Here is a 27,692-nt window from a genome sequence, read left to right on the forward strand (position 1 = left end):
CACCAGATTTTGGAGGAGACGGGCCCCCTCCCGTCCCAGCACTGCCCTCCCCCCTCCCTCCCCATGCTGCCAATGATGACAGAGTCGGGGTTCGGGCAGGAAATATGATGTGGCTGGAGACACAGCCCAGCTTGGTGGAGACCACAGCTGGTGAGCTTGTAAACCGGCAGGGCAGGACGGGTTTGGAGAGAGCTGGCAAAGAGGCGAGGGCTTTTTAATAGCAAAGAAATGAAGACTCACCAATCTTCATCTCGCCTGACAGCTCCTTGGCTCGCCTAGACCCTGACATCATGTTTTCCCACACTTATCGTTAGTCTGAGAGCGACGGGCTGGGGACTCAGCAGGTGTGGATTCCTCGTCTCCGTGATTCCCACTGCCCTCAGCCCAGATGGACCTCACCAACGGCCCTGATGTCCCCTTAAGGAGGGCCGGGGAGGGGGGTGGTTTTATCCCGAGAAGATGTTCTGGACTGTCTCGTGTCATAATTCCTCTCCTCCACTACAATTTCTTGACAAACTTTACAGGAACTCGTTTATTCACCTATCCATCTTTCCACGCTTTTTTCCTCATCTGTAAATTGATTTTTGTTTTTCTCCCCCATAAGCCGGTAAAGTCCTGGAGAGCGGGGATCAGGCCTTTAATCTCCAGCGTCTAATCTCAAAAGCACAGAAAAACTGTGAACACATTATGCCCCTAGTATAGTGCTCTTCACACAGAAGGGCCCAGACAGTGCTCTGCATACAGTATGGTCAGCACAGCACTCTACACCCAGTCGATATCCAGAACAGCGCTTTGCCCACGGAAAGCACCCAAGACTTTGCTCTGAATGCAGTAGGAGCACCCAATTCAGCATCCCGCACGTATTCATTCATTCAATCGTATTTATTGAGCACTTGATGTGTTCAGAGCACTGCACTGAGCACTTGGAATGTACAATTCGGCAACAGATAGAGACAATCCCTGCCTAACAACGGGCTCACGGTCTAAAAGGGGTCACTACGTATATCAGGTGCCCAGTACAGCCTCTGCACACAGAAGGTGCTCAGTAAATACTGCTGATTCATCTCCAGCCCAAGAATCTCCTGCACTGGAGGAACAAGCAGTGGTCACTAATGATAACGACTTGAATCAAGCACTGCGGGAGGAGGAGCTATGCCTGATGGCTCTGAAACTATGGAAGGAGATAGTGAGGTTTATTGGACTGAGTCTTGGGTTTGAGCTCTGGCTCTGCCCATGGCCTGCTGTATGACTTTGGTAGAGCCCCTTAGCCTCTCTGTGCTCCCTCTATAAAATGGTGGGAACCAGTCTCTGCCTTGCAGAGATGATGTGAGGACCAAATATGACAACTGGGACAACAGAGAACCAGTGTGGCCTAGTGATTAGAGCACGGGCCTGGGGAAAGAAAGACCTGTGTTCTAATTGTGGCTCTGACACTTGTCTGCTCCGTGACCTTTGGAACATCACTTTGCTTCTCTGTGCCTCAGTTCTCTCATCTGTAAAATGGGGATTAAGACTGTGAGCCTTGTGGGGGACAGGGACTGTGTCCAACCCTATTTTCTTGTATCTACCCCAGTGCTTAGTGTAGTGCCTGGCACATTGTAAGTGCTTAACAAATACCAATATTATTATTAATAATTATTAACAAATTCCACTAACAAACCACTCAGGGCTCCACCCCAGGCCAGAAAGCTGCCACAGGAGCTGGGTGGAGACCCATTTTGAGGTTTTCTGTACATCATTATCCTTGCTGGTGGGGTGGGCCTGTTCTGACGGCTTTACCCTCAAAGGCCCCTTCTACCGGTCACCGTGTCAGCTGGATCTCCCAAAATCCCACCTCCTCCAGGTATCTTTTGCCTTCACTTCTTATGGATTTGGTTTTAACCCAGGTCCATATATGTGGCTAACCGTACATTTCATCATTTTCTTATTCAGCCATGTTACCTTGACATATTTTCACAACTGCGTGGCCTCACCTACTGGAAAGAACACGGGCCTTGGAGTCACAGGATCTGGGTTCTAATCCCGGCTCCCCAACTTCCCTGCTGTGTGACCTTGGGAGAGTAACTTTGTTTCACTTCTCTTGGCCTCAGTTTTCTCATTTGTAAAATGGAGTTGATGTAATTAGGGGCCAGAGAGACAGGGGTGAGGATACCGTTACAGTCGATTAGACTGTAAGCCCGTCAAACGGCAGGGACTGTCTCTATCTGTTGCCGACTTGTTCATCCCAAGCGCTTAGTACAGTGCTCTGCACATAGTATGCGCTCAATAAATACTACTGAATGAATGAATGAATACCGTTGCAACCCCTGGATGAAGTGGATCCTGAACTCTCCCGGGTGCTTAGTACAGTGCTCCGCGCACAGTGAGTGCTAAGTGAATACAACTGAATGAGTGAAATGAATCCTGGCTTGCTGTGCTCCCATCACCCAGACCCGCCTCTCCCCTAACCTCTCGACCCCACGACCCCGTTTCTACCCTCCCACTCCACGGCCTCCGCCCAAGCCCGTCTCCCTGAGACCTCCAAGATCCCCGGACCCCACTCCAGCAGGGCAGTGGGGGCCGGGCATGTTAATACCTGTATATCGGGTCCATGAAGAAGGGTGACGGCTTGGCATAGTGCAGGGCCGGCTGCTGGGGGGGCTGGACCTGAGAGATCTTGGGCAGGACGTCGCCGGCCGCGAACTTCCTCTCCCCGTAGATGTGGTTTTTCCGGGGCTCCCGCCCCCCGTTCTGGCTGGCCCGGACCCGGTTCCCGATGCTGAGATCGAGGGGCTGCTCCTCTCCGGGTGCCGGGGCGGGGAGGGGCTTGGGGACGGGCAGCGCGGACTTCACCTCTTTGGGCTTGGTGGTGAGGTCGAAGGGGGACTCGGCAGCGCCGGCCGTCTGACCCGCCTTGGGGAGGTCCCGGGGCGGCTTGGGCTCGGCCTTGACCAGCAGGTTGTGGCCCAGGGCTCGGTCCGTGAAGGGGTAGAGCGAGTGGGGGAAGTTGGGGAGGAGCTGGAAGGGGAACATGGAGTGGTAAGGGAGGGAGCCCATCTTCTTCTCCTGCATGCCCATGAAGCCGGGGCCAAAGTACTTCTCGGCGATGGAGGCGATGGCCTTTATGGAGTCGCTGGCCGCCCCCGAGGCGGGGAGCAGGTGCTCCTCGGGCGGGGGGAAGAAGGCGTGCTGGGAGTAGAAGAGGGGCAGCTCGGCCCCACCTCCGGGGGCCGCGTTGGCACTGCCGCCTCCGCCGCTGCCCCCGCCGCCCCCGCCGAACTCGGGCTGGCTTCCGGCCGGTCGGCCCTTGTCCTTGGCCTTGTCCCGGTCGCTGTCCACGTCGCTGTCCAGGTCCGAGCCGGTGGTGGTGTCCAGGTCCGTGCCCGTCGTGGTGTTGACGTCCTCGAAGTCGCTGCCATCTGAGGCGTCGCTGGGCCTCCGCGCCTTGAGCTTCTCCCCGAACGAGTTCTCCGCCGCCGGCCCCTCGAAGGCCTCTTCGGCGGCCGCCGCCAGGGTCTGGCTGCTGCTGTTGCCCCCGCCGGCGCCCACGGCCGAGATGAGTGGCAGGGCAGGATTCCGCAGGGGGCTGGGGAGCTTGGCGTCCGGGGGGTGGTTCAGGGGGCTCTTGAGGAGCGGCGTGGGCGGGAGCAGAGGGGGCCGCGGGTACAGGGATGGGGGAAAGATGCCAGGGAAACCCGGGGTGAGGGTGGGGAACGCCGGGGGGGGCGGGGGAGAACGGCAGGCCTCCCGGGGGCGGCCGGGAGGGGAAGTAATCGTTGAAGCCCAGGCCCGCGTGGTTGAGGTTGGGGGCGGGCTTGGCCTTGTCTATCATGGAGCTCGGGGTCAAAGGTAGGCCGGGGGCGAAGATGCCGCCGGGGTTGTAATGGTTCTTGCCCTCGCAGAAGCGCCGGTGCTTGTTGAGAGAGGAGGTAGTGCTGAACATCTGGCCGCAGTCCTTGCACTTGATCTGGGTGCGGCAGTCTGCGTGCATCCGCTTGTGGCGGCACAGGTTGGAGAACTGCGTGTAGGACTTGTGGCAGACCTCACCTAAAACATCAACAGAAACCAAAAACAAAAACGATATGAAATTACCGTGAAACCCACCGCCTCCGCCGCCGGGCCCTGGGGTGGCGAGGCCTGCCCACCCCAGGGGCCGAGGGGAGGGGGCGGAAAGAGATCCCCGCCCTCGCCCCCTCCCTACCGCACACCCCCCCCCCTCGCTGTCTCTCCCTGACTTGACCCGCTCTTTGCCGTGGGGCTCTGGGGATGCCTCTTAACCCCATTTCCCCATCTATAAAACGGGGTGAATGAAGCAGGGTCCTGAGCAGACGGAGAGGATTAACCCCCCCCCCGCCCCCACTCGGCTGTGAGAAGAGGTCGGAGCCTCTCGGAGGCAGGCCCGTGGCAGAAGCGAGGGGCGATTCGCCTGAATGTTTGGAAAAACAAGAGAAGAACCAGGGGCCAATCCAGAGGCTGTTCTCTGGCTCTCAGATGTAGCCACAGCTGTCCGAATCCCGACTGCCAATCAAACTCTGATTACCTCTGCTGACGGAGTGAGGGGGCACCCGGGCAGAAGCCCGGAGGCATGTGGGGGAAGTGGGGAGGTAGTAGGAGCTGGGGGAGGAGCGGACTCTGATTCTAGTCCGAGGCCCCAGACCCCAGTCTGACCCCCCAGAAGGCAGGGGGGAGCCTCGGGCTCCCCCACCCCCCGATTCGAGATTCAGACCACGTCCTCCCCGCTGTCTGCGTGACACGGCCAAATGGGACGGAGACCAGAGCAGATCACCAAAAATCTTAGAGTAGATTTTTATCTCCGGGCCATTTTCGGACTGGAGCAGAAGGGGCAAACTGGTGAAATCATGGACTTTCCTTTTCCCTTTCGCTTTTCTCTGGAGAAGGGAAAAAAACTCTTCCCCACCCCCCACCCCCCACCCCACCTCACCAGAACAATCTGCTTCCTAAATAAAACCCCAATGGAAACAATGATTTCAACGTGTAACTCTCTCACCACAAATCTTCGGCAGTCTGATGTAATGCTATTCTAGCTGGCATTTTTTTTCTTTCTTTCAGATTATCATGTTCTTTAATCATAATATCTATTTATATTAACTGGTCTGCTCTCCTGGTAGTCTGGCATGTCAGGAAGTTTTCAAGGCTGACGGGAGAAGAACTTTCCCTCGTTTTTTTTTTTTTTTTTTGGTTTTTGGTGCTGTTCAGAGTGAATTAGCTCTCCTCAGGGATATTCTATAAATATTCCTTAGATCAGGGCTCCACTCGGATGAGGAATGAGGCAGGAGCTGGGACCTCAGACAGCGCTGGCTAGAGGAATGTAGGCATCCTCGCCGGGTGAGCTCTGGGGTGTCTGTTAGCAAGACCAGTGCCCCTGCTTGGGATCAAATGGGGGAGGGGTCCTGAGCTATTGTTAGAGGTGGGGCTACAATTTAATAATTGTGGCATTAGTTAAGTGCTTACTACGTGCTAAGCACTCTTCTAAGCACTGGGGTAGATACGAGGAAATCAGGTTGGACACAGTCCCTGTCACACAGGGGGTTCACAGTCTGTGAGCCCCATGTAGGAAAACCTGATAACCTTTTATCTACCCCAGCGCTTAGTAAAGTACTGGGCACATAGTAAGCGCTTAACAAATACCATCATTATTTATTTACTATTTATTATTAATCCCCATTTTACAGATGAGGTAACAGAAGCACAGAGAAGTTAAGTGACTTGCCCAAGGTCACACAGCAGACATGTGGCAGAGACGGGATTAGAACCCACGTCCTCTGACTCCCAGGCTCATGCCCATCCACTAGGCCATATATGATTTGGGGCTGGGGGTCCCGATCCAGCTTTCAAGGTGGAGTACTGACTTGCGGAATGGCTTCCTAAGATACTGTTTGTACCGGTGCTCTGATTTGGACCTGGAGTTCGGACCTAGTGTTTGGGGTGGAATTCTGATTCTGGGCTCGGGGTCCTGAGCTAGTATTTGAGACGGGATTGAGAGGGGAAGTATGAGTATTTGAGTATTTGGGGCTCAGAGGCACTTGAGTTTTCTGATGATGATTATGGTATTTGCTAAGAGCTTACTATGTGCCAGGCACTGTACTAAGTGCTGGGGTGAATACAGATCGGGTTGGACACAGTCCCCATCCCACCCGGAGGTCACAATCTCAACCCCCATTTTACAGGTGAGGCCCAGAGAAGTGAAGTGACCTGCCCAAGGCCACACAACAGATGAGCGGTGGAGCCGGGATTAGAACCCATGACCTTCTGGCTCCCGGACCTGTGGTCTATTCGCTAGGCCACGCTGCTTCAATTCTATGAATCAGTGCTCTTCCTTCCCATCCTTCCTTACCCTGATCTGCCCGGTGGGTGGGTGAGTGGGTATCAGTCGACCCTACGGCAGGAGTTTCTCAGACTGGGAGGGAAGAGGCTGGGAGCTTAGCTGGGTAAGAACTCAGGTCATGGCCGGGATCAGGGCCAGGGTCAGGCCGGCTTCACACCCTGGGCCTCCCTGAGACAGGAAAAATGGGGCACACCTTCCCATTCACTGTCATTATGTCGCATTACACGCACAAGCGGTGTTCCATATGACATCACTGTCACGTTAGAAGCAGAAGGGGAGTTCTGGATGACATCGTTATGTCACACACTGCATGTGAAAGCTGTCCAACCAAACCCTTCTCCGTAAGCCTTATTCCAGAATCGATGTGTTCCTTTCCCAGGTCCCTGCGATTGTAAAGTCAGTAAAGGACTGTGAGCTCCTTGAGGGAAAGGATCACGTCTTTACTGTACTGTACTCTCTCAAGCACCTAGTACAATCCTGAGGCAATTTGCCTCTCTCGTTTAATGCCCAGAGCTTTTTTTTATGGTATTTGTTAAGCACTTACTATGTGCCAGACACAGTACAAAACGTTTGGGTAGATACAAGCTAATCGGGTTGGACACAGTCCATATCCCATATGGGGCTCACAGTATTAATCTCCATTTTAAAGGTGAGATAACTAAGGCATAGAGAAGTTAAACAACTTGTCTAAGGTCACACAGCAGACAAGTAAAAAAAAAAAAAAATGTTGGTACTTGTTAAGCGCTTACTATGTGCAGAGCACTGTTCTAAGCGCTGGGGTAAACACAGGGGAATCAGGTCGTCCCACATGGGGCTCACAGTCTTAATCCCCATTTTACAGATGAGGGAACTGAGGCACAGAGAAGTTAAGTGACTTGCCCACAGTCACACAGCTGACAAGTGGCAGAGCTGGGATTCGAACTCATGAGCCCTGACTCCAAAGCCCGTGCTCTTTCCACTGCGCCACGCTGCTTCTCATTAGTAACGGAGTAACGGAGCCAGGATTAGAACCCAGGTCCTTCTGACTCCCAGGTCCATGTCGTACCCTCTAGACCACACTGCCTCTCAGCATGGGGGCTCGCAATCGGTCCCAGAGGCCCGGGAGACCCTGCCATTCCTCCAGAGGTAGATCCTTCGGGATACAAGGGTGATGCTGAGAACAAGCAACTTCATCAGCTTTGTCTCCTCACACTCTGGGGAACTGGCCTGGGGCTGCTTTTGCAAGCAAGCCCAAACAGTCTGTGCATCCGTGCGTGTTTGACCCCTGAATAAATTGTCCAGGAGAAACCTTCCCGCCCAAACGCCCACTAACATTCATAGACAAGTGACACAGAGGTCAGTGACTGATTGGGTTTTGGTGGAACAGGTGCCCAAAGTTTAGGCTGAGGGAAAGGGTGAAAGGAACCAAAAAAATATAAGTCCAATTCAAATGTTGAGGTTTTTACCCACTTTGGAGGGCGCCCCTCAGGACTGGACAGGTTTTAGCTGCCCTTGTGGCTCCTGAAAGCGGTTTCCTCGGCCTGTTTCAAAGTGGATCAGGGTGTCAGTGAGAATGGTAGTAGGGTTCTCATGCAGTGCTTGGATACAGTAAGCAATTAATTTAAAACCATGACTACTCTACTTCTACTATTTCTAATACTACTAGTGCCCACTCAAATGACAACTGAGTAGGGGGTTGGGGATGTTCCTTGCTCGTCATTCAGCCACCTAAGTTCCTTCAGAAACCATTTTTTAATGTATTTGTCAAGCACTTACTCTGTGCCAGGCACTCTACTAAACACTGGAGTAGATACAAGATAATCAGATTGGAAACAGTACCTGACCCACCTAGGGCTCAGAGTCTTAATCCCCATTTTACAGATGAGGTAAATTAGTCCCAGACAATTGAAGTGACATGCCCAAGGTCACACAGCAGCCAAGTGGTGGAACTGGGATTAGAACCCAGGTCCTCTGACTCCCAGGCCGGTGCTCTATCCACTAGGCCACGCTGCTTCTCAGTACCCTGCTCTCCTACCCTGGCTGAGCCCTCCAGACACCAACCTTACCCTTTCCCTGTTTCTGCTTCTCTTGAAATCCTTCTCTGCCAAAGCTGAGACATCGAGGACTAACTGGACAAGCCGAGCTGTCTTCTGAAAGGGAGGAGGCCCAGAGGAGACAGGCCTGGAACAGCTATGGAGAGCAGATGCTACCGAGACTCACTACCCTGCAGCCTTTTCGGGACCTCACTGCTCGGGGTCTCACCTCCCTCTGCCTATTGTCCCGCCAGTCCCCCAGTGTTTGGCCTCAGCCAGTGAGAGAGAGAGAGAAACCCAGGTCGTTCCCAGACTTAGAATCCTAGAGCGTGAAGGAACTTCAAGAGATCCCGTGGTCCAGTCCCCTGCCTCCCATATGCCCCGACACTCCAGGAGAGATGAAAGTTGAATTAATTTTTAAAGTGCAGGGAGGGTAACCCATCACCTCCCGGGCTAACTTTTACCATTAATCAGTGCTCCTCCTTGTGTGTATATCACGACTCCCTCTCGCTGCATCCTGAGCCCCTTTCTTCTGTGGGACACCTCCACCGCAGGCTAGCCTGGAGGCGGATGCTAGTCCGGGAATGTACCAGCCTTTCCCCCCGTGGCAAGGTTGGTGCGTGTGCAGGGCAGGGGTGCGTGGACACAGGTGCCACCTCTCCATACAGATATGCCTGGCCTTGGGAGTCAGATGACCTAACACTTTTTTATGATAATTGTTATGCACTTAATAGGAGCCAGGCACTGTAGTAAATGCTGGGGTAGATACAAACTAATTAGGTTGGACACAATCCATATCCCAAACGGGGCTCACAGTCTTAATCCCCATTTTTACAGATGAGGTAACTGAGGCCCAGGGATGTGAGGTGACTTGCCCAAGGTCACACAGCAGACAAGTGGTGGAGCTGGGATTAGAACCCAGGTCCTCCTGGCTCTCAGGCCCACCTCTATCCACCAGGTCATGGTGCTTCTCACTTGCGAGGGTTCCGGCCTTCCCAATTTACCACTTAAGGAATGCCACCATTTGGATTTGTTTCACAGATGTGTGGGTATTTTTCTTTCCGAGGGAAGAACCGCCCTCCCGTTCAGCTCATGCCAAAAGATGCTATGTAGCAGTCTTGGAGAGGCGTGCGAGGTTATTACAAATGCCTAATCGAATCTGAGTTGATTGCATCAACCTAACTGAATGAAATTTTTATAAATATTTTCTGACCCATTAGGGGGTTTACTCATTAGCTCTATCCCTTGAGCAGAATGCCAGGGAACAAGAATCAGTTGACTCAAACCCGGGAGGACAGGGAAGAGCACAAATAGAAATTCGACCTCCCCAAACCGCTTCACCCTCTGGGATGTTTCTGAAACACACTCTAAGGGGGGTTTGGGGCTGACACCATTTCTGTGGTTTACTTCCAGCTGTTACTATAATCCAAGCAGGATCTGAGAAGGCAGTGTGGTCCAGTGGAAAGATCCCGGCTCTGGGAATCAAAAGACCTGGGTTCTAGTGCTGTATGCTGTGTGATCTTAAGGGAGGGCACTTAATATCTGTGCCTCACCTTCCTCTTCTGTAAAATGGGGATGAGACCCATTGTCCTTATTTCTTGCGACTATGATCCCCAGGGGCACAGAGAAGGTGCTTCATCCGATTATCTTGCACCTACTTCAGTGCTTGGCACATAGGAAATTCCTAATAAATACCATCATTAAACCAAGTGGAAGTCTTTGTTCACGGGCTCAGGAAAACAGTACATTTCCTCATGCAATCGCCTCTCCACCAGATTGGCGTTTAGGATGAGCATACAGTTAATATTTTAAAAAACCAAACTAACTGCTCTTTGCACTTTTATCCGAGCAAATCGAAGCAAGAGAACAACAAATCAAGAGTATTTTCCAAGGACACTTGAAACATGGCTCCTACCCCAGCCCAATTCTCCCCTCCAAAACAAACAAACAAACAACAAAAAAGAACCGGGCTCCATCCCAGAGAGAATCAATTCTGTCCACATGTGACAATAGGACAGCTAATTTCAGCCCTGCATTGTGAGGAGGGTGAAATATTAAGGAATGTTGATTAAATTTCTCTTTCTTTAACTGGAGGAGAATGAAGAGGTAAATTGTGGGCTGGTAAACTGTTGGTTCTTATCTGCAAAGTTGGTTATAGTCAACGCTACAACTTCACTGCCGACATTTTAATATTATAGTTAACATTCTAAGGGTAGAGAGCCATTCTAACGTTTTAGTCTGCTTTCTGACATTACAGCGATGTAGCCAACGTTTTAACTTTTTAACCAGTATTCTAACATTTGGCCCAACATTCTAATATTATACCCGGAAGGCTAAGACAGGAATGATAATACTTTGGCATTAATATTACCTTTTCTGTAAAGAGCTCTGTGAACAACAGCTTTCCTGAATTCATGGAAGACAGAAGTGTCTAGGGACCCCCATTTCTCAGAGAGATTGACTAAAGCTTGGGCCTCTGGTCTTTCACTGACCAATAGGTAGTGAACTCTACAGGCTTCGGTCCACCAGCTATATATATGCATACGGGACAACAGTCTAGCGGTGGTGTGTGGGTAGGAGAGGAAAGTCGAAGAGGAGAGAAAGGGGTGAGTTTCTGCTCCTTCAGCAGTCAGGGTTCCTAGATGTTAAGAGAAGCTTCAAGTTGGTGAGCAGTGCTTGGAGGCTTTCAGAAGCAGACAGCCCTTCTTACAAACAGTCCAGTTAGGAAACCCCTACCCACTTTTCTGAGCCCGAGGAACTTAGCTGGGGCTCCTGACTGTTGGAAACAAGCAACATATATGGAAATATTAAAACCAAAGTTTTAGGGAGGCAGAATGGTAGAGTGCTAAAGACCATGAGACCAGACGTCAGAAGTTCTGGGTTCAAGTCCCAGCTCTGCCACTAGCCTGCTGGATGACCTCAGGCAAATCACTTAGCCTCTCTGTGCCTCAATTTCCTCACCTATAAAATGGGGTGATGAAGACTGTTGTCGCTCTCCTTTTCTGTGAGTCAGTTACTGTGGGACAGTAACTGGGTCTAATCTCATTATCTGTGCTTAGAACAGTGTTCCAGCGCTTAGAACAGTGCTTTGCACGTAGTAAGTGTTTAACAAATACCATCATTATCATTATTATTACTGTGTCTACCTTAGGGCTTAGCATAGTGGTTGGCACAAAGTAAGTGCTTAATAATACCATGATTATCATTACTGAGGAGCGGACCAACTGAGCTTGGATGTGCAGCAGACATTGGCATTGGGCAGGCTGAGACAACGAGCCAGAGGTCAGTATTCATTCATTCATTTTCATTCATTCATTCATTCACTCAATAGTATTTATTGAGCGCTTACTATGTGCAGAGCACTGTACAAAGCGCTTGGAATGTACAAATCGGTAACAGATAGAGACAGTCCCTGCCCTTTGATGGGCTTACAGTCTAATCGGGGGGAGACGGACAGACAAGAACAATGGCAATAAATAGAATCAAGATAAAGAGAATCAGTAATGGCCAGGCCACTACTGCTGAGTCACCAACTGCTTGCATAGCCTTAAACTCTGTTGCTTCCCCTATCTGTAATTTATTTATATACATACCTGTAATTTATTTCTTTATATTAATCTGATTGCCCCTCTAGACTGTAAGCTTATTTTGGGCAGGGAACGTGACTACCAACTCCTTTGCAGTGTACCAAGCACCTAGTAGAATGTTCTGCACAGTAAGCACTCAATAAATACTACTGATTGATTATTTTTTACCCCTGTCTCCCCCTGCTAATAATAATAATAATAATGTTGGTATTTGTTAAGCACTTACTATGTGCAGAGCACTGTTCTACGCGCTGGGGTAGCTACAGGTTAATCAGGTTGTCCCATGTGAGGTTCCTAGTCTTCATCCCCATTTTACAGATGAGGTAAATGAGGCACAGAGAAGTTAAGTGACTTGTCCACAGTCAAACAGCTGACAAGTGGCGGATCTTGGATTCGAACCCATGACCTCTGACTCCCAAGCCCGGGCTCTTTCCACTGAACCCCGCTGCTTCTCATAGATCATAAGTTCCTTGAGGGCAGGGACTGTGTCTACCAAATCTAATAATAATAATGTTGGTATTTGTTAAGCGCTCACTATGTGCAGAGCACTGTTCTAAACGCTGGGATAGATACAGGGTACTCAGGTTGTCCCAAGCGAGGCTCACAGTCTTAACCCCCATTTTACAGATGAGGGAACTGAGTCACAGAGAAGTTAAGTAACTTGCCCACAGTCACCCAGCTGACAAGTGGCAGAGCTGGCATTAGAACCCATGACCTCTGATTCCCAAGTCCGGGTTCCTTCCATTGAGCCATGCTACTGTACTCTCCCAAGCCCTTAGTACAGTGCTCTGCAGCAGTAAGTGCTCAAGAAATACTATTGATTGATTGATTGATCAGCTTCTGCTCAAATCATAGGAAAATGTCCTTCTCCGCAACTCTGCACACCCACAGGGAGAGCAACCCTGACAATGGTGTCACATTTTGGCAGGAGGGACAGTGTGTTGGGGGAGAGTTTGGGATTTACATAGATGTAAGCAGTGGCCTCCTGTACATCCACTGTTGCAGCTTTTGTCAAAGTTTTGTCCAGGTTCCCCTACCAGCAGCCTCAGGATGACCCTCCAAGTGGGACACCAGGAGTGCCCAGTGAAATCTGGTCAAGACATCAGTGGAGGCTGCTGGCCCTGGTCAAAAACATGAAACTTCTGCATCTGTCTCCAGTCAGAAAGACTTAGGCCATAGGAGAGAGAGAGAGTGTGTGTGTGTGAGTGTGTGCGCACACATATGTATATGCATACTCTCAGCTGAAAACTAGGAAACTGAGGCACGGCAGTGACAGGCAGACAAGTCTGGTGCACGGTGATGTGGGACAGTGATTCTATGTAAGCAGGAGACTGGGTGAGACAGAGAGAGACTTGAGAAAAAAGCATCACACAGGCTGTTGAGAGACTTGGCTCTTAACTCATCAGAAAAGTCCAAAATTGCCTTGAATGTTTACTGAACAAACAGGGGACCCTGGGAAGGGGGAGATGTGAGTGGAGAGAAGAAAAGGGGATAAAAAGAGAAAGGGAGGAAAAAAATTGCTGTGGAATTTCATCTCATCCCTGACCTACAAAATTAGAGTAGACACTCCAGAGGGAGAGCCGGAGGTGAGGGGGGAAGGGAGGGGGAGGTCTGGGGGGCTGAAGGGAAGGAGAGCTGGGGGGAAGGGAGGCGCAGCAGTGGGGGAGAGAGATGAGGAGGAGAAGTGAGGAGGCTCAGGACCGGGGCGGTCACCGGGTGGCGGGCCGGCCGTCATGGCCATGACAACTTACATATGAAAGGTTTGACGGTGCTGTGGATGTGCTTGTGCTGCTTCAGGCCGGACGAGGTGGCGAAGGTTTTCCCACAGTCGGGGCAGGCGTGGGCCCGGGCGCCCACGTGCTGGGAGCGGATGTGGCGCTGGAGGTTGCTGGGGTCGGTAAACACCTAATGGAAGAAGCGCCATTCAGAGTCCCGCGGGGAGTGGGGCGGGCGGGAGGTGGGGAGGACACACGATAGAGGCTCGACAAATACGAATGATCGACTGATCGTGGAGGGGACGGGGCTGCCCTAGCTGCGTGGGTCCCCTCGGTTCCTTGACCACGGTCTTCCCCGTTAAAATGTAACTATTTGAAGGCAGGGGATGTGCATCTTGGTTTGGCTAAGCTCTTCCAAGTGCGTAGTATAATGCTTCACACTCAATAGGTGCTGGGTAATTACTACTGATGGATTGAGTGACCGGTCAAGGAGCGTGCACTCCCTGCTGGGAGTGTGTGGGGGTGGGAATGATCCCGCCAACACTCCCTTGGTATCCTGGATTTCTCATCCTGTGCCTGTCCCAGTGGCTCTACTTCCCAAATCCTACCACATCTCCCTCCAAACCGGAAAGCTAAGAAAGTAGCCTGGATGTTGTCTACCAACCCTGTTGTATTCTCCCAAGGGCTTAGTACAGTGCTCTGCACACAGTAAGCTCTCACGAGATACAATTGATCGACTGATTTATTAGCTGGAAGGAAGATCCAGAAAGTCCAGCAGACCCTCAGGCACAGCCTCGCCCATTCAGACAGATTTCCCAAACCTAGCCTGAACAGGGCCCGGGAAAGTCGGGAATGTGGTCCGTCCAGGAGAGATCTCGAAGGGCCAGCTGAAAGGGTGATGGGGATCGGAGCCCCCAGCTGCAGGAGTAGTAGGGGCTGGGGCCCCCTTTTTCCAACTACTGGTGGGATGAAATTTTCACCCCCAAAGCTGTCTGGGCTGGACTCCCAGCCAAGCCCGTCGGGGCCTCTGACCAGCCCTGAGAGTTTCCACGGGGGTTGGAATGATGTGAAATTTGGTCTTTATGACTCGATAGCTCTTTCCAACTTCCCTGCCCCTCCTCAACTGGCTTACTCCCCCAAGGTCCCCTCCCACTCAACTCACAATGGGCCTGGGGCTCACTGCCTCCCCACTGTGAGTGAGCCCTCCCTACTGGGGTAACCGTCTGGTTAGACACACCACAGTTCTATCGGACAGGTTCAGTGACAAATGACTTCTGTTGAGTCGTACTCCCTCATTCCCCAGTCCTCATCTCCTTAGCTCTGGGAAGGTCACCAGAAAGAATTAAACTCACTTGGCCATGTTGACGGGGAGGTGAGTTTAGAAGGACTTCTTTTCACCCCCGAGGCTAGCAATTCTAGGGATAGCCCAGGCTCCAGAACTAATCTCGAGTTTCAGAAAAGCCATAAACCTCAGGGCATTGGGTCTGGGACCTATTTCATCTCTTGACTTTCCTATGGATACCACTGCCTCATTCCCAGAACACACTCTGCCTTCCCTCCATTCCTTCTCCAACCAGGGCTGAGGTGCAGAGAGCAGCCTCCCTGCTTGTTGAAGAGCAGTTGGCCGTGGGCTTATGCCTCCTCTGCTTGGCCCTGGGGAGGCGGGTAGGAGAGGAACAAAGTGGCATTGTGGAAAATGTGGGAAGAGTGATGGGACAGAATGTGGAGGGTAAGAAGAAGAGGAGAGCAGGGGATTATCTACGCAAGGAAGGAGCTATAGCTCTCCTCTGACCAACTGGATTCTGAGGTCTAGACTCCAAGACCTCTACTTTGGAATGCCCCGGCCTCCCCCCGCCCCAATTCCAACACGGTCCTCACCCACCTCCACAACATGGAGGTAGGGATGTTCCAAGGTCTCTGCTGCCCCAGGGAAGGTTCCCCCTGTCCAATCCTCCCCACCACCACACCGCTCGGGCCCACAATGCACCAGACCCAGCCACCCCATTACCTTCACACAATTTTCACATTCAAATCGCTTGCCACTGTCGTGGGACATCTGGTGACGGATCAAGTTGGATTTCCAGTTGAAAGCCTTGGGACACTGGTCACACTTGTACTCGCGCTCCTCTGTATGGATGATCATGTGCTGCTCCAAGCTAAGGGAAGAGGCTCTGGTCACAGTATGTCATAGTCTGTCAAGGTCTGGGTGGGGGCGGGGGGTGGGCCCCGCCGCTCATCCACCATTGGCCACCCCATACATCCATATGCCAGTAGGTTGGAACACCTGGCTACATGGTGGATCATAGCCGATAATTCCTCCATTGAACAGATGGCAAAAGTGAGGTCCAGAGAATTAAAGTGATCGCTAAATCAATGGTATTTATTGGGCACTTACGGTATGCAGAGAACTGTACTAAGCACTTGGGAAAGTGCTGTACGATAGAGTTGGTAGATGCGATCCCTGCCCACAAGGAGCTTACAGTCTACAGAGGGAGGCAGACATTGCAGTAAATTACAAATAGGGGAAATATCAGAGTATAAGGAGATATACAAAAGTGCTGTGGGGCTGGGGTGAGTATCAAAATGCTTAGGGGCACTTTAAGCTTGTCTCTGAACTGTAAACTCATCTCTAGATTGGGAGCTCATTGTGGGCAGGGAATGACTCTGTTTATTGTTATATTGTACTCTCCCAAGCGCTTAGTACAGTAAGTACTCAATAAATGTAATTGAATGAACTGAATGAATGAATGCATGCATGTCAGCACAGACGGGAGGGTAGATGGGGAAATGATCATGATGGTATTTGTTAAGCGCTTACTAAGTGCCAAGCACTGTTCTAAGCACTGGTGAGGGCTGTGCCCTGTCCCAGGTCCCTGTTTGCCCTGAGGCCATTATTTCACTCGCTTTCTGCCCTGGCCGATTCCTAATCAATCATATTTATTGAAAGCTTAGTGTTTGCAGAGCTCTGTACTAAGCACTTGGGAGAGTAAAACACAACCTACCTAGCCCTACTCCCAACAAGCTTACAGTCTAGAGGGGGCTTACAATCTAGAGGGAAGATGGAGAGCTTTGAAGCCCACTAAGACTGTAAGCTCCTTGAGGGAAGGGATGATGTTAACCACCTCTATTGCACTGTACGCTCCCAAGCATTTTGTACAATACTCTGCACACAGTAAGCGCTTACTAAATACCACTGATGGATTGATGCCAATGATGAAATTCAACCAAAAAGGCTAGCAATGGCCCCATTCTCTGCAGGGGTTGGGCCCGATACTCTCCCTGTGATCCCCTTCTAGACTGTAATCTCATTGTGGGCAGGGAACATGTCGGTCAACCCTGTTATATTGTACTTTCCCAAGCGCTTAGTACAGTGCTCTATATGTAGTAAGTCCTCAATAAATACCACTGATAATGATGGTCCAGCCCCACAGAAAGGGACAAAGTCAATAACAAACCCAGCATCATGAAATAAGAGCTGATACTGCAGAGGGAGCCAGATGTGTTGGTTGAATGGAGGCTCTTGGGATTAAATGAACAGTTTTTAATCCTCTCCTCTCCTGGGATCCCTCCCATTTTGTCGTATGTTTTGATTGTTAATCTTCCTAACTCTGGCAGTGATATATCATGGCCCGATAATTTTGGAGCCTAATAATCCATTTGGAGATAAAATGCTCCACTCTTTAGCGACAAGAAATGGTCTCTTTCTCCTCGGTGGCTAATTGTGATTAATGTGTTTATTTTAAGAAAACACGGATGACCCCCGAACAGCACTTACTACGAAAGTATCTTTTGGGACTAGCCCAAACATTTATTTTCTCAGTCACCGGTTAAGGATGGGAGATCTCTATTCCCAGATGAGGTTCCTGCTCTGATTTAAATTAAATGCTGAGGAATTGTCTGGTCACATGGGCCTGCCTGCCTCTCTCTCCACTCTTGTTTTTGCAGGTTGGCCCGTCCTATTGGAGGAAGAGAAGAGTGACCTAAAGGATAGAGCACAGGCCTTGAAGGGTTCTAATCTCAGCCCCCCAGCTTGGACAAGTCACTTCACTTTTGTGAGCCCCACGTGGGATATGGACTGTGTCCAACCTGACTAGCTTGTATCTACCCCAGTGCTTAGAACAATGCCTGGCACATAATAAGAGCTTAACAAATACCATAAAAAAAAATAATCCAAGGGACAAATGCAGCATGGCCTAAGGGAAATAATGAGGAGAGCCGCTTCCCAGTCTCAGCTCAGCCACTGGCTTGCTGTGTGACCATATCACATCACTTAACCTCTCTGGACTTCAGTTTCCTCGCCTGGAAAAATGGGGATAAACTGCTTCTTAGACCCCCATGTCGGGCAGGGATGGTGTCTGATGTGATGAACCTGTATCTATTCCAGTGTTTTGTGTCCAGTAAGCACTTAATAAATCCCATAAGTAATTTATTTCGATAACTTTCCTGTGTTCTTATTCCCAAATAAAATAATAATAATTTGGGGGAAAGGGGGGTGGGAAATGAACTAGAAAAGGAGGTTAATCATTTCCAAACTGCTCCATTCATGTAGGTTTAGGGAATTCTTATGGCCTAGAATGGAGATGGGAAAGATAGGGGGTTCAGAGCAATGGGGAATCCTGAAGAGGGACTTTGAGTCATTTCCATTATTATTATGATGATTTCCATTTCAATGTAATGGTAATAATAATAATAATATTAGTGGCATTTCTACATCTCCGCCCCTGTTCTCTCCCCCATTCTCTCCCCCTCCCTCCAGGCTCGGATCTCCTCCTGCCTCCAAGATGATTCCACCTGGATGTCTGCCCGTCACTTAAAACTCAACATTTCTATTCTTCATTCTGCTGCCCGGATCATCTTCCTATAGAAATGGTCTGGGCATATCACTGCCCTCCTCAAAAACCTCCAGTGGTTGCCTATCGACCTTCGCCCAAAACTAAAACTCCTCACTCTTGGCTTCAAAGCTCTCCATCACCTTGCCCCCTCCTACCTCACCTCCCTTCTCTCTTTCTACTGCCCACCTCGTGCAATCCGCTCCTCTGCCACTCACCTCCTCATAGTCCCCCGTTCGCACCTGTCCCGCCATTGACCCCTGGCACATGTCCTACCACTGTCCTGGAACGCCCTCCCTCCTCACCTCCGCCAAACTAACTCTCTTCCCCTCTTCAAAGCCCTACTGAGAGCTCATCTCCTCCAGAAGGCCTTTCTTCTCCTTCCCTCCCCTTCCCCCCGTCCTCTGCTTTTCCCCCTTCCCCTCGCCTCAGCATTGTGTTTATTTGTATATATTATTTATTACCCTATTTATTTTGTTAATGAGGTGTACAGCTCCATGATTCTATTTTTCTTGATGATGTTGTCTGGTTTTGTTTTGTTCTGTTTTGCTTTGCTGTCTGTCTCCCCCGTTTAGACTGAAGCCCGTTACTGGGCAGGGAATGTCTCTATCTGTTGCTGAATTATACATTCCAAGAGCTTAGTACAGTGCTCTGCACATAGTAAGCGCTCAATAAATACTATTGAATAAATGAATGAATGAATTTGTTAAGTGCTTACTATGTGACGAGCAGTGTACTAAGGGCTGGGGCAGATACAAGAAAATTGGGTTGAACACAGGGAACTTTCTCCCTGGCCTGTCTCCCTGTCCCACATGGGACTCACCATCTTAATCACACTTTACAGATGAGATAACTGAGGCACATAGAAGTGAAGCAACTTGCCCGAGGTCTCAGAGCAGTAAAGTGGCAGAGTTGGGCTTAGAATCTAGGTCCTTTCGATTCCCAGCCTGTGCTCTATCCACTATGCCAAACTGCTTCCCCAATACCTATCATATTACCTATAAGAGGTATACCTATAATACCTATCAAGGACGGGTCAATATGGTCCCTCCTCCCAAATCAATGGCTGCCTGCCAGTTCCATACTACAAATTGATTTACACATCCTACTATTGAAGCACTTCTTCCTCCTCTTTGCAAATTGTTTTATGTCTGTCTACCTCATTTGAATGTAGGCTCCTTGAGGGCAAGGATCACATATACTAATTCTACTGTATACCCTTAAGCACTTGATCAAGTGGTCAGCCCATGGTGATTGCTCAATAAATTCTCTGGATTGATTGATTTATAGACCAGACGCCCAGGCAGAGGAAATGGGGATGTAGAAAATCCTTCTCAAAATCCTCCTAGTTTGATCTGACTAACCTGTTCTGGGGTGTTTTACTCGATTCTTTGTTTCCACCTCTTTTGGGAATGCTGGTAAACACCACTGATGGATGTTTGTTTGATTGAGGCTGGGAAATGAGGGAGAGGACAACTATTCACTGTCCTCCTCCTCCTCCTCCACCGCCTCTTCTGGTATCCTTTCACAGGCCAGAATGCAGAAATTCTCCTGACTGATCATTTCTCAGCTCCCTCTCAGCTCTCTCCCCACCCCAAGCTTTCTCCTGTCATATATTTTAACATCAACTCCCCTTCTAGTCTGTAAGCTCTTTGTGGGCAGGGACTGTATCCTCCAACTCTCTTGTATTGTTCTCCCCCTAGCAATTAGTACAGTGCTCTGCACACAGTAAGCACTCAATAAATATCACTATTATGGCCTTTTTTCCTCCAAGCAAAAAAAAAATAAATCTCCTAACGGTCCTCACTGTTGGCCCTCCTGTCCCCCAACCTATTACATACACTTTTCCTCCTTTCTGGAGAACCCTCCTGCTCAGCCTTGCTCTACTGTACCCCTTCCCTCCTTCAAAGTCATGCTAAAAAGCTACTTCCTCCAGGAGGACTTCCCTGATTTACTCCCCCCAAGTGCTATTCTCTCTCTCACCTTGGTTCTTTTATGTGCTTATTCATTTGTTTTTGATATAACTGAACACATTATTGAACACTTGCATTTATTATTAATGTCTATTCTCAGTTATAACTCTTATATATTTATCCACTTATGGCTGCTTGGCTCCCCTACTGGATAATACATTTTCTGTGGATAAGACTTCCCTTTTATATATCTTCTGTATATACCCCCAAGCCCAAAGTACAGTACCCTGCTCTCAGCAAGTGCTCAGAAGAGTGTTCTGCACACAGTAGATATTCAGTACGGTGCTCTGGACAGAGTAAGGGCTCAGTAGCGTGGTTGGCACACTATAGATGCCCAGTACACTGCTCTGCTCACAGTAAGTGGCCAATAGCTAATCTTAATACTATGGATGATGAACATGATGAAAGAGGAACACACTGTTTACAGACCCTCCACCACTAAGCTGGATTCTGACTTGCTAGACTCAGAGAAGCAGTGTGGCTTCGTGGAACGAGCACATGCCTGGGAGTCAGAAGACCTGGGTTCTAATTGTGTCTCTGTCACTTGCCTGCTGTGTGACCTTGAGCAAATCACATAAATTTTCTATGCCTCAATTTCCTCATCTTTAAAATTGGGATGTAATACCGCTTCTCATTTCCTCTTAGACGGTGAGCCCCATACGGGACAGGGCTTGTGTCCAACTTTGTGATCTTGAATCTATCCTTGCGCTTAGAACAGTGCTTGACACATAGCAAGCGATGAGAAAATAGCACAGTGATCATGATTATTATTATAATAATAATCATAATAATGTATATTTATTATGATTATGATTATCTCCCTATGTTTCTGGAGAAAAGAGGCTGAGAAGCAGCATGGCCTAGTGGAAAAGAGGATGGGCCTGGGAATCAAAAGATCTGGGTCCTCATTCCAGCTCTGCTCCTCTGTGACCATGGGCAAATCACTTCACTTCTCTGTGCCTCAGTTAACTCACCGTAAAATGAGGATAAAGACTGTGAGCCCCATTTGGGTCACGGACTGTGATCAGCCTGATTACCTTGTGTCTACCCCAGCAGTTAGTACAGTGCCTAGCACATGATAAGTGCAGTGTAGTGCATAAAGCATGAACCTGGGAGTCAGAAAGTCATGGGTTCTAATCCCAGATCTGCCACTTGTCTGCTGTGAGGCCTTGGGCAGGTCACGTCACATCTCTGTGTCTCAGTTACCTCATCTGTAAAATGGAGAGACTGTGAGCCTCTCACGGCACAGGGACTGTGAACAACCCAATTTGCTTGTAACCACCTCAGCGCTCAGCATGGTGCCTGGCACCTCGTAAGCACTTAACAAATACCACAATTATTATTATTAATAATAAAAAATACCATAAGGAAAAAAAACAGGAAGCAGGCAGAGGGTAGGGGTAGGGGCAGAGGCGGGAAGCCCTTTGAGAGTTTATCTTTTGCACTAGAATAGTCCCCTGGGTGCCAGGGGAGGGGAAGGGCAGGGGGCAGGCAGAAGGTTACCTGTATTTGTTGGGAAACATTCTCTCGCAGTCTTTGCATTCATGCACCTGCCCGTCACTGAGGCCTTCCTGCTTGATCTCCTCGCTCAGGGTCTCGTACAGAGCACCCACGGAGCTGCAGGAGTATTTCTTGTGCCGCCTCAGGTCCAGCTTCGACTGGAAGAGCTCGTCGCATTCCTCGCAGCGGAATGGATGCTCCTCTGAAGGGGGAAACCAGAGCAGAGGGGTCAGACCCCGCCATCGCTTCGCGACGCCCGCGACCAATGTCCGGCTCACGGCCGTGAGGCCTGAGCTCATGTCCTTTCACAGGGAGCTAGGCAGTAGCGGGCTTGGCCCGTCCCGCTCAGATACGTCCAGCGCCAACACCCTCTCCTCCCTCTGCTCCCTGCCCCAGCTCCCGCCTCTGACCCAGCCATCCAGGGGCATGGACAAGGCCCAGAGGCGAGGAGGGTACCGTGAAGAGGCGACCGTGAAGCGGGGGGTTGGTGTCGGAGGAGATCTGCCTGAACACCGGGGCTAAAAGATGATGATTAGAGAAGCAGCGTGGTTTAGTGGAAAGAGCCCGGGCTTGGGAGTCAGAGGTCATGGGTTCTAATTCCAGCTCTGCCACTTGTCAGCTGCGTGACTTTGGGCACGTCACTTAACTTCTCTGTGCCTCAGTTACTTCATCTGTAAAGTGGGACAACCTGATTACCTTGGGTCTACCCCAGTGCTTAGAACAGTGCTTGGCACACAGTAAGTGCTTAACAAAGAATACCATAATTATTATTGTTATTGCAGGCTGTAAGCTGCCCTCTAGACTATATGCTCCTTGTGGGCAGGGAACTGGTCTACTAATTCCGTTGTACTCTCCCACACAGTATAGCGCTCTGCACACAATAAGCACTCAGTAAATACCACTCATTGACTGACCGATTGTGTCTTTGGGTGTGCCTGGTCTCAATCAGCCAGCCAGCACAGGCCAGTGGGGCCTGGGAGTCGGGGCTCTCAAACACCGAGAGCAGCGACAGAAAGCACAGCCAGATGCTTGGGTAGGAATTTCAGGAGGAAAAAAAAAAAAACCCAACAGCGATCTAATGCGTATAATAAATTATTGTAGTCAAGGTCAAACAAATTAAAAAGAGGGCAGCTATTATTAAGTTTACAAGGCAGTATCCTGGCCACCCTGCCAAGATAAACAATCCACTCAGAGCTGTAAATTTTCCAGCAGAAACGGCTTCCGTGAGGGGGGGACAGGACAGTCCAGAGCTCCACTCCACTCGGCTCCCCAGGCGGCCGCTCCAACAGAAGTTTCTCAATTAGTTCGTGTTCTTACGTACGCCCTCTCCTCCTTCCCCTCCTCCTCCTGCCCCTCACCCCCGGCCCCCACCCACCCCAGCCCCGGTTCGGAAAATCTTTCTCCAATTATGCATTCTTGCCTTGACGGTTTGGCTACAAACGAAAGACCCACGGCTGGAACTCTTGACTCAGGAGGCATAATTAGGTGTGTGGGCCGGGCGGAGAACGGGGGCCCGTGGAACTGGTGATTTGGGATACGAGTTGGATGGGTCGTGGCCCCCGGGCGTGGGCTGTGGGGGTCTCTGCTCCCTGGCCTGGTCCGGCTGGCCAATCAGGAGGTGATCCATCCAGCCCTGAGCCTCACGGCAGCTCCAAGTGCGACTCCAACACCAAAAAACATTGGCCCTCATTAGGTTTGCGGCCCTTGATGGGATAAAGGGGCTTGACCTCCCCTTTCCCATCAGGACCTGAAAGCCGGGCAGCGAGGAATCATTGCTGCATCAGAACGTGACGTGCCTCTATCTTTCCCTGGACACTGGACCAAAGACCCGAGATTCTGAGGGGTCAGGTGAAGCCCGTGAAATGGTTCTTTGAGTCAGAGAGTCAGCCAACTTTGGGGTAGTGGAAGCAGCTTGGCCTAGAGGAAAGGGCATGGTCCTGGGAGCCAGAGGACTTGGGTTCTCATCCTGGCTTTGCCACCTGTCTGCTGGGTAAGCTTGGCGAGTCACTTCACTTCTCTGGGGCTCAGTTTCCCCATCTGGAGATTCAACACCTGATCTCTCTTCTACTTAGACTGTGAGCTCCATGTGGTAAGGGGAATGTGTCCAAATGGATTAACTTGTATCTACCTCAGTGCTTAGAATGGTGCTTGGAGTGCAGTAAGTGCTTAATAAATAGCACCATTATTTGGGCTTCTGCCACAGGATCTCTGGCTACAACCTAAGCCAACAAAACAGGCCACCCACCAGGCCCACTCTTTCTAGTGTCATGCTCGAGGCTGGGACAAGCTTAGTCACGATCGCACCACCAAGACTCCAGCCCCCTCAGCCCCGGCTTCCTGAGGCCGCTGCACAGCAGACCCTCCTCATGGCCGGGAACCTCAGATTGCTGTCATGATGGCTGTGCCCGTTGGGCGTGAGGAAGGAGAATCACATGGACCCCACTTAGGGCTCCTAGTATCCAAGAGGAACAATGACCTGGGCTCTAGCACGGGTGACAACCAGCCTGAACAGTGCTGGAAAATGACATTTCCCCACTCCATTTGGCCTTTCCCTCTGGTCTTCGTGCCGAGTCCACATCCCAGAGTGGGTGCCCAAGGCTAAGAACCCGCTCCCGCATCGATCTACGGGGAGATAAACAGTCACACAGTGGGGAGGATCATTCAACTTCGTTCCGAATCTTGGAACTGCGAAGTGGAAGATGGCCACACGACCAGGTTTATGTTGTGGCCACAGTCTGGTTTCCAGCAGGCCGGTCTCCTGTCCGGTACAGATACAGCACCAAATGACTTGAAATCTGTCATTTGGATTTTCACCATCTGGCTTTTCTCTTCCACAGTTCCTGCTGCCAAATCCCATGGCTCAGGAGCACCCCCATACTCCGGGGAACCCGGGAGGGAGTCAGGGGTCCGCCGGGGGCACCTCAGCGGCCCCACAAGTGCAGTGAACTTCTGCAAAGAACATTTTCATGTGGGTCCTTATGATGACTTGGCATCACACCTGCATGATGATGGGGGTGATGTAAGGGGGCCTGGGATACCTGAGGGCCATCATTGGCCCCCCCCAAGGCAGGGTGTCCATAATGGGTGGATTTTGTGTCCCAAGCAGTGTGTGTGTGGGGGGATAGCCAGGTTATAAGTGGCCTCCGTTGTGCTCCCCTGTGCGGATCAGATTGGGTATGGATAGGCACAAACTGCCGCAGGGGAAGGAAACGAGTCCGAGACTTCCAGAACGCCACTGTGTTTCAGGAGATCCACCACCAAGGAAGCTGCAGCCATCTTGTTGAAATAGGAAAAGTTTATTGGGAGGCTTAATTAATGCCCCGGGGAGTCTTGGAATCCAGAGGTAGCCATAGGACTTTCCTTCATTTAGCTCCAACCGGATGGTTGAGAGAGGTTTCCGTCAGTCATCTAGACAAGTGTGCAAGAGGTCCTCAAAGACCCTGACACTCATGGCTGCAGTTTCACCCCCAGCAGTGTCTGCCTGGAACTTTAGGGCAGCTCTGCCCAGCATTCTGACATTCTGAGGATAAACAGGACACACCCAAGGACGAGTTCTGGACATTTATGCTGGGGCCCCTAGATTATAAACCTCGTGGAAGGGACACCCTCAGATTTTGACTGTAGTGCACTACAAAGTTTAGGATTTAATTTAAGCTAATTCTCATTCACCACCATTCAAAAGCTTTTGCGAACCTTGACGGTATGGGAATTTTAAGCAATGGAGGCCGATGTCCAAAATTCCACATCTGGATAATTATCCAAATATTTTTCAGGCTTATCTGGGTTTTAGACCTTCTCCTAAGGTAACTAGGGAAATAGCAGCACATCAGATGCTCACAAATTTCATTTCTCTTCTTTTGGGGGACAACCCAAAACTCCAGAGACGAGTACCCATAATAATTTGAACTAGGAACAAACTTCTTTCACTCCTTAACTCCAAAGCTTAAAATCCAGTATGAAACTGCGGTTCTGGTTTATGATGGAAATTCAGTTTGGCTCTTACATTGGGCAAATCAGAATGGTATTACCCTGAAATGAATGGGGCTGGCCCCAACTAAGGTACCAGACAAACCTCTTTCCCTTTCCCTCTGCTTTCCTCTCTTTCTCCCTAATTGTATTTATTCAAATTCCAGGCTTGTGAGGGGAATAGCTCTGCTTGCTAGCCAGGCACAAAATCCTCTTTGGTGCCGACACCGCATCACAGATGAAAATGGAAGGGCCTCATTGAACCTCAGAGATGATCTCAGGAAAAACAGATATTAATCTCCCACAACACCTGCTTACCTGACAGGCTGTCAGTTGGGAAGTCTGACATTCCCTAAACATAGAGTGGGAAGAGAGGGGGAAAAAATCCATTTCTGACCCCTTGAGATCTGATTTTCTTTGAAAGGTACAGAGGATACCAAAATGCATTCTGGTTGTTCCCTTGTTTATTCTCTTTTGGAGACGGGAAAGGAGGAATAAGGAACCCCTGGACTTCTTTCGTTACCCACACTTTTCATGTTTTTAGAAACTCAAAGCCCAAAGAGAGAGAAAATGTGCTCTCGTCGGGCAAAACAGGCAGCGGATAAAAGGAAAAGCACTTTGAGAATCTCTGGGGTGAGGACTCAGGAAAAAGAAGTGTCTCTCAGAGCTGAGGGGTTCCCAACAGACACCGAAATGGGAATCCTTTCAAGGAATTCAAGGATCTGAAAATAAAACTTTATCTGTTAGGTGATTCGGCCAAAGCCTGCAAATCGGTGAATAGGTTCCCTTTTTGGTATTGGGAGCTTTGATTTTAGGCTACCTGAGAGCTTTTTTCAATAAACCATCCTAGGAAACTGGCTACTTTCTCTGGTATCTCTGGGAAGAAGGAGAAGAAAAAACAGTAGAAGGAGGAGGAAAAAAAAAAAAACAAAACCCACAACACAACAAAACAAAAATCACTGCCAGTACTCTATGTCTTGTTTGTCAAATCTGCTGCGGTCCTCGCCTATCTAAAGTTCCATCAGTAACACTCATGACAAAGCAGGAATGTAACAGAAAAATAAATCAGAGCCTAATGGCTTTCAGAGAAACCGAGGGGAACGCAATTATGTAGCATCTACATGCTAATCTACCAGACTTGACTCTCAAAAGAGTTCAAGAGCCTTACTCCAAATTCCTGGAGTGATAAGGGGCCGGCTGCATTTAGCTGGGGTTTGGATAAAAGATTTTTATGATAATTATCTTTGTGTGGAACATTTTTGCATTTTCTTTCTTGTGCAATTCAGAGTTTAACTGGGGGGGTGGGGGCGCGGCGGTGAGAGGAAAAGGGAGCATTATTGAAATGGGGACAGGGTATTAAAAAGTCAAATATTTGATGTTGGGCTATTATGTTTTAAAAGCAATTAGCCAGCAAAGGTTTGATAAATTATTAGGAAAAGGTAAAGAATGCCAAAGGTGGAGGGGAACTGGGATTAAGGTGGCACTTTTTTCTTTCTTTTTTTTTTTCTTGATGGAGGAATGGAAATTCAGAATACAAAGGACCCGCCAGGATCCCGCCTCCTGCCCCACGTGAAATGGATGCATCTTTGATTTCCTCTCCCAGCTAATTAAAACCAAACTTCAGAAAAGAACACAGATGCTATCGGAATGGCAACGCTGGGCCTTGGCGGGGTTTTCTTATCTGCCAACCACAAGCCACTTGGCTGCCCGCCTCCCGAAGGCCCACGGCCTCTCCTGGCTGGGAGGGTGGGCTGGCGGGGGGCTCCTGAGCCCTCACCCTGGGTC

The 27,692-nt window shown here is 49.9% G+C and overlaps 1 protein-coding gene across 1 annotated transcript in view; it reads right to left on the reverse strand.

The window, feature by feature from the left end:
• PRDM16 (PR/SET domain 16) overlaps window positions 1–27,692 on the reverse strand; it is a 627,415-nt gene that overhangs the window by 33,859 nt on the left and 565,864 nt on the right. Inside the window, 5 exon segments of the mRNA XM_029065169.2 lie at window positions 2,576–3,702; window positions 3,704–4,026; window positions 13,676–13,829; window positions 15,648–15,795; window positions 21,945–22,143. Coding sequence (XP_028921002.1) covers window positions 2,576–3,702; window positions 3,704–4,026; window positions 13,676–13,829; window positions 15,648–15,795; window positions 21,945–22,143 — 1,951 coding nt within the window.

The sequence above is a fragment of the Ornithorhynchus anatinus genome, chromosome 5 (assembly GCF_004115215.2).
Source record: "Ornithorhynchus anatinus isolate Pmale09 chromosome 5, mOrnAna1.pri.v4, whole genome shotgun sequence".
Classification (NCBI taxonomy): domain Eukaryota; kingdom Metazoa; phylum Chordata; class Mammalia; order Monotremata; family Ornithorhynchidae; genus Ornithorhynchus; species Ornithorhynchus anatinus.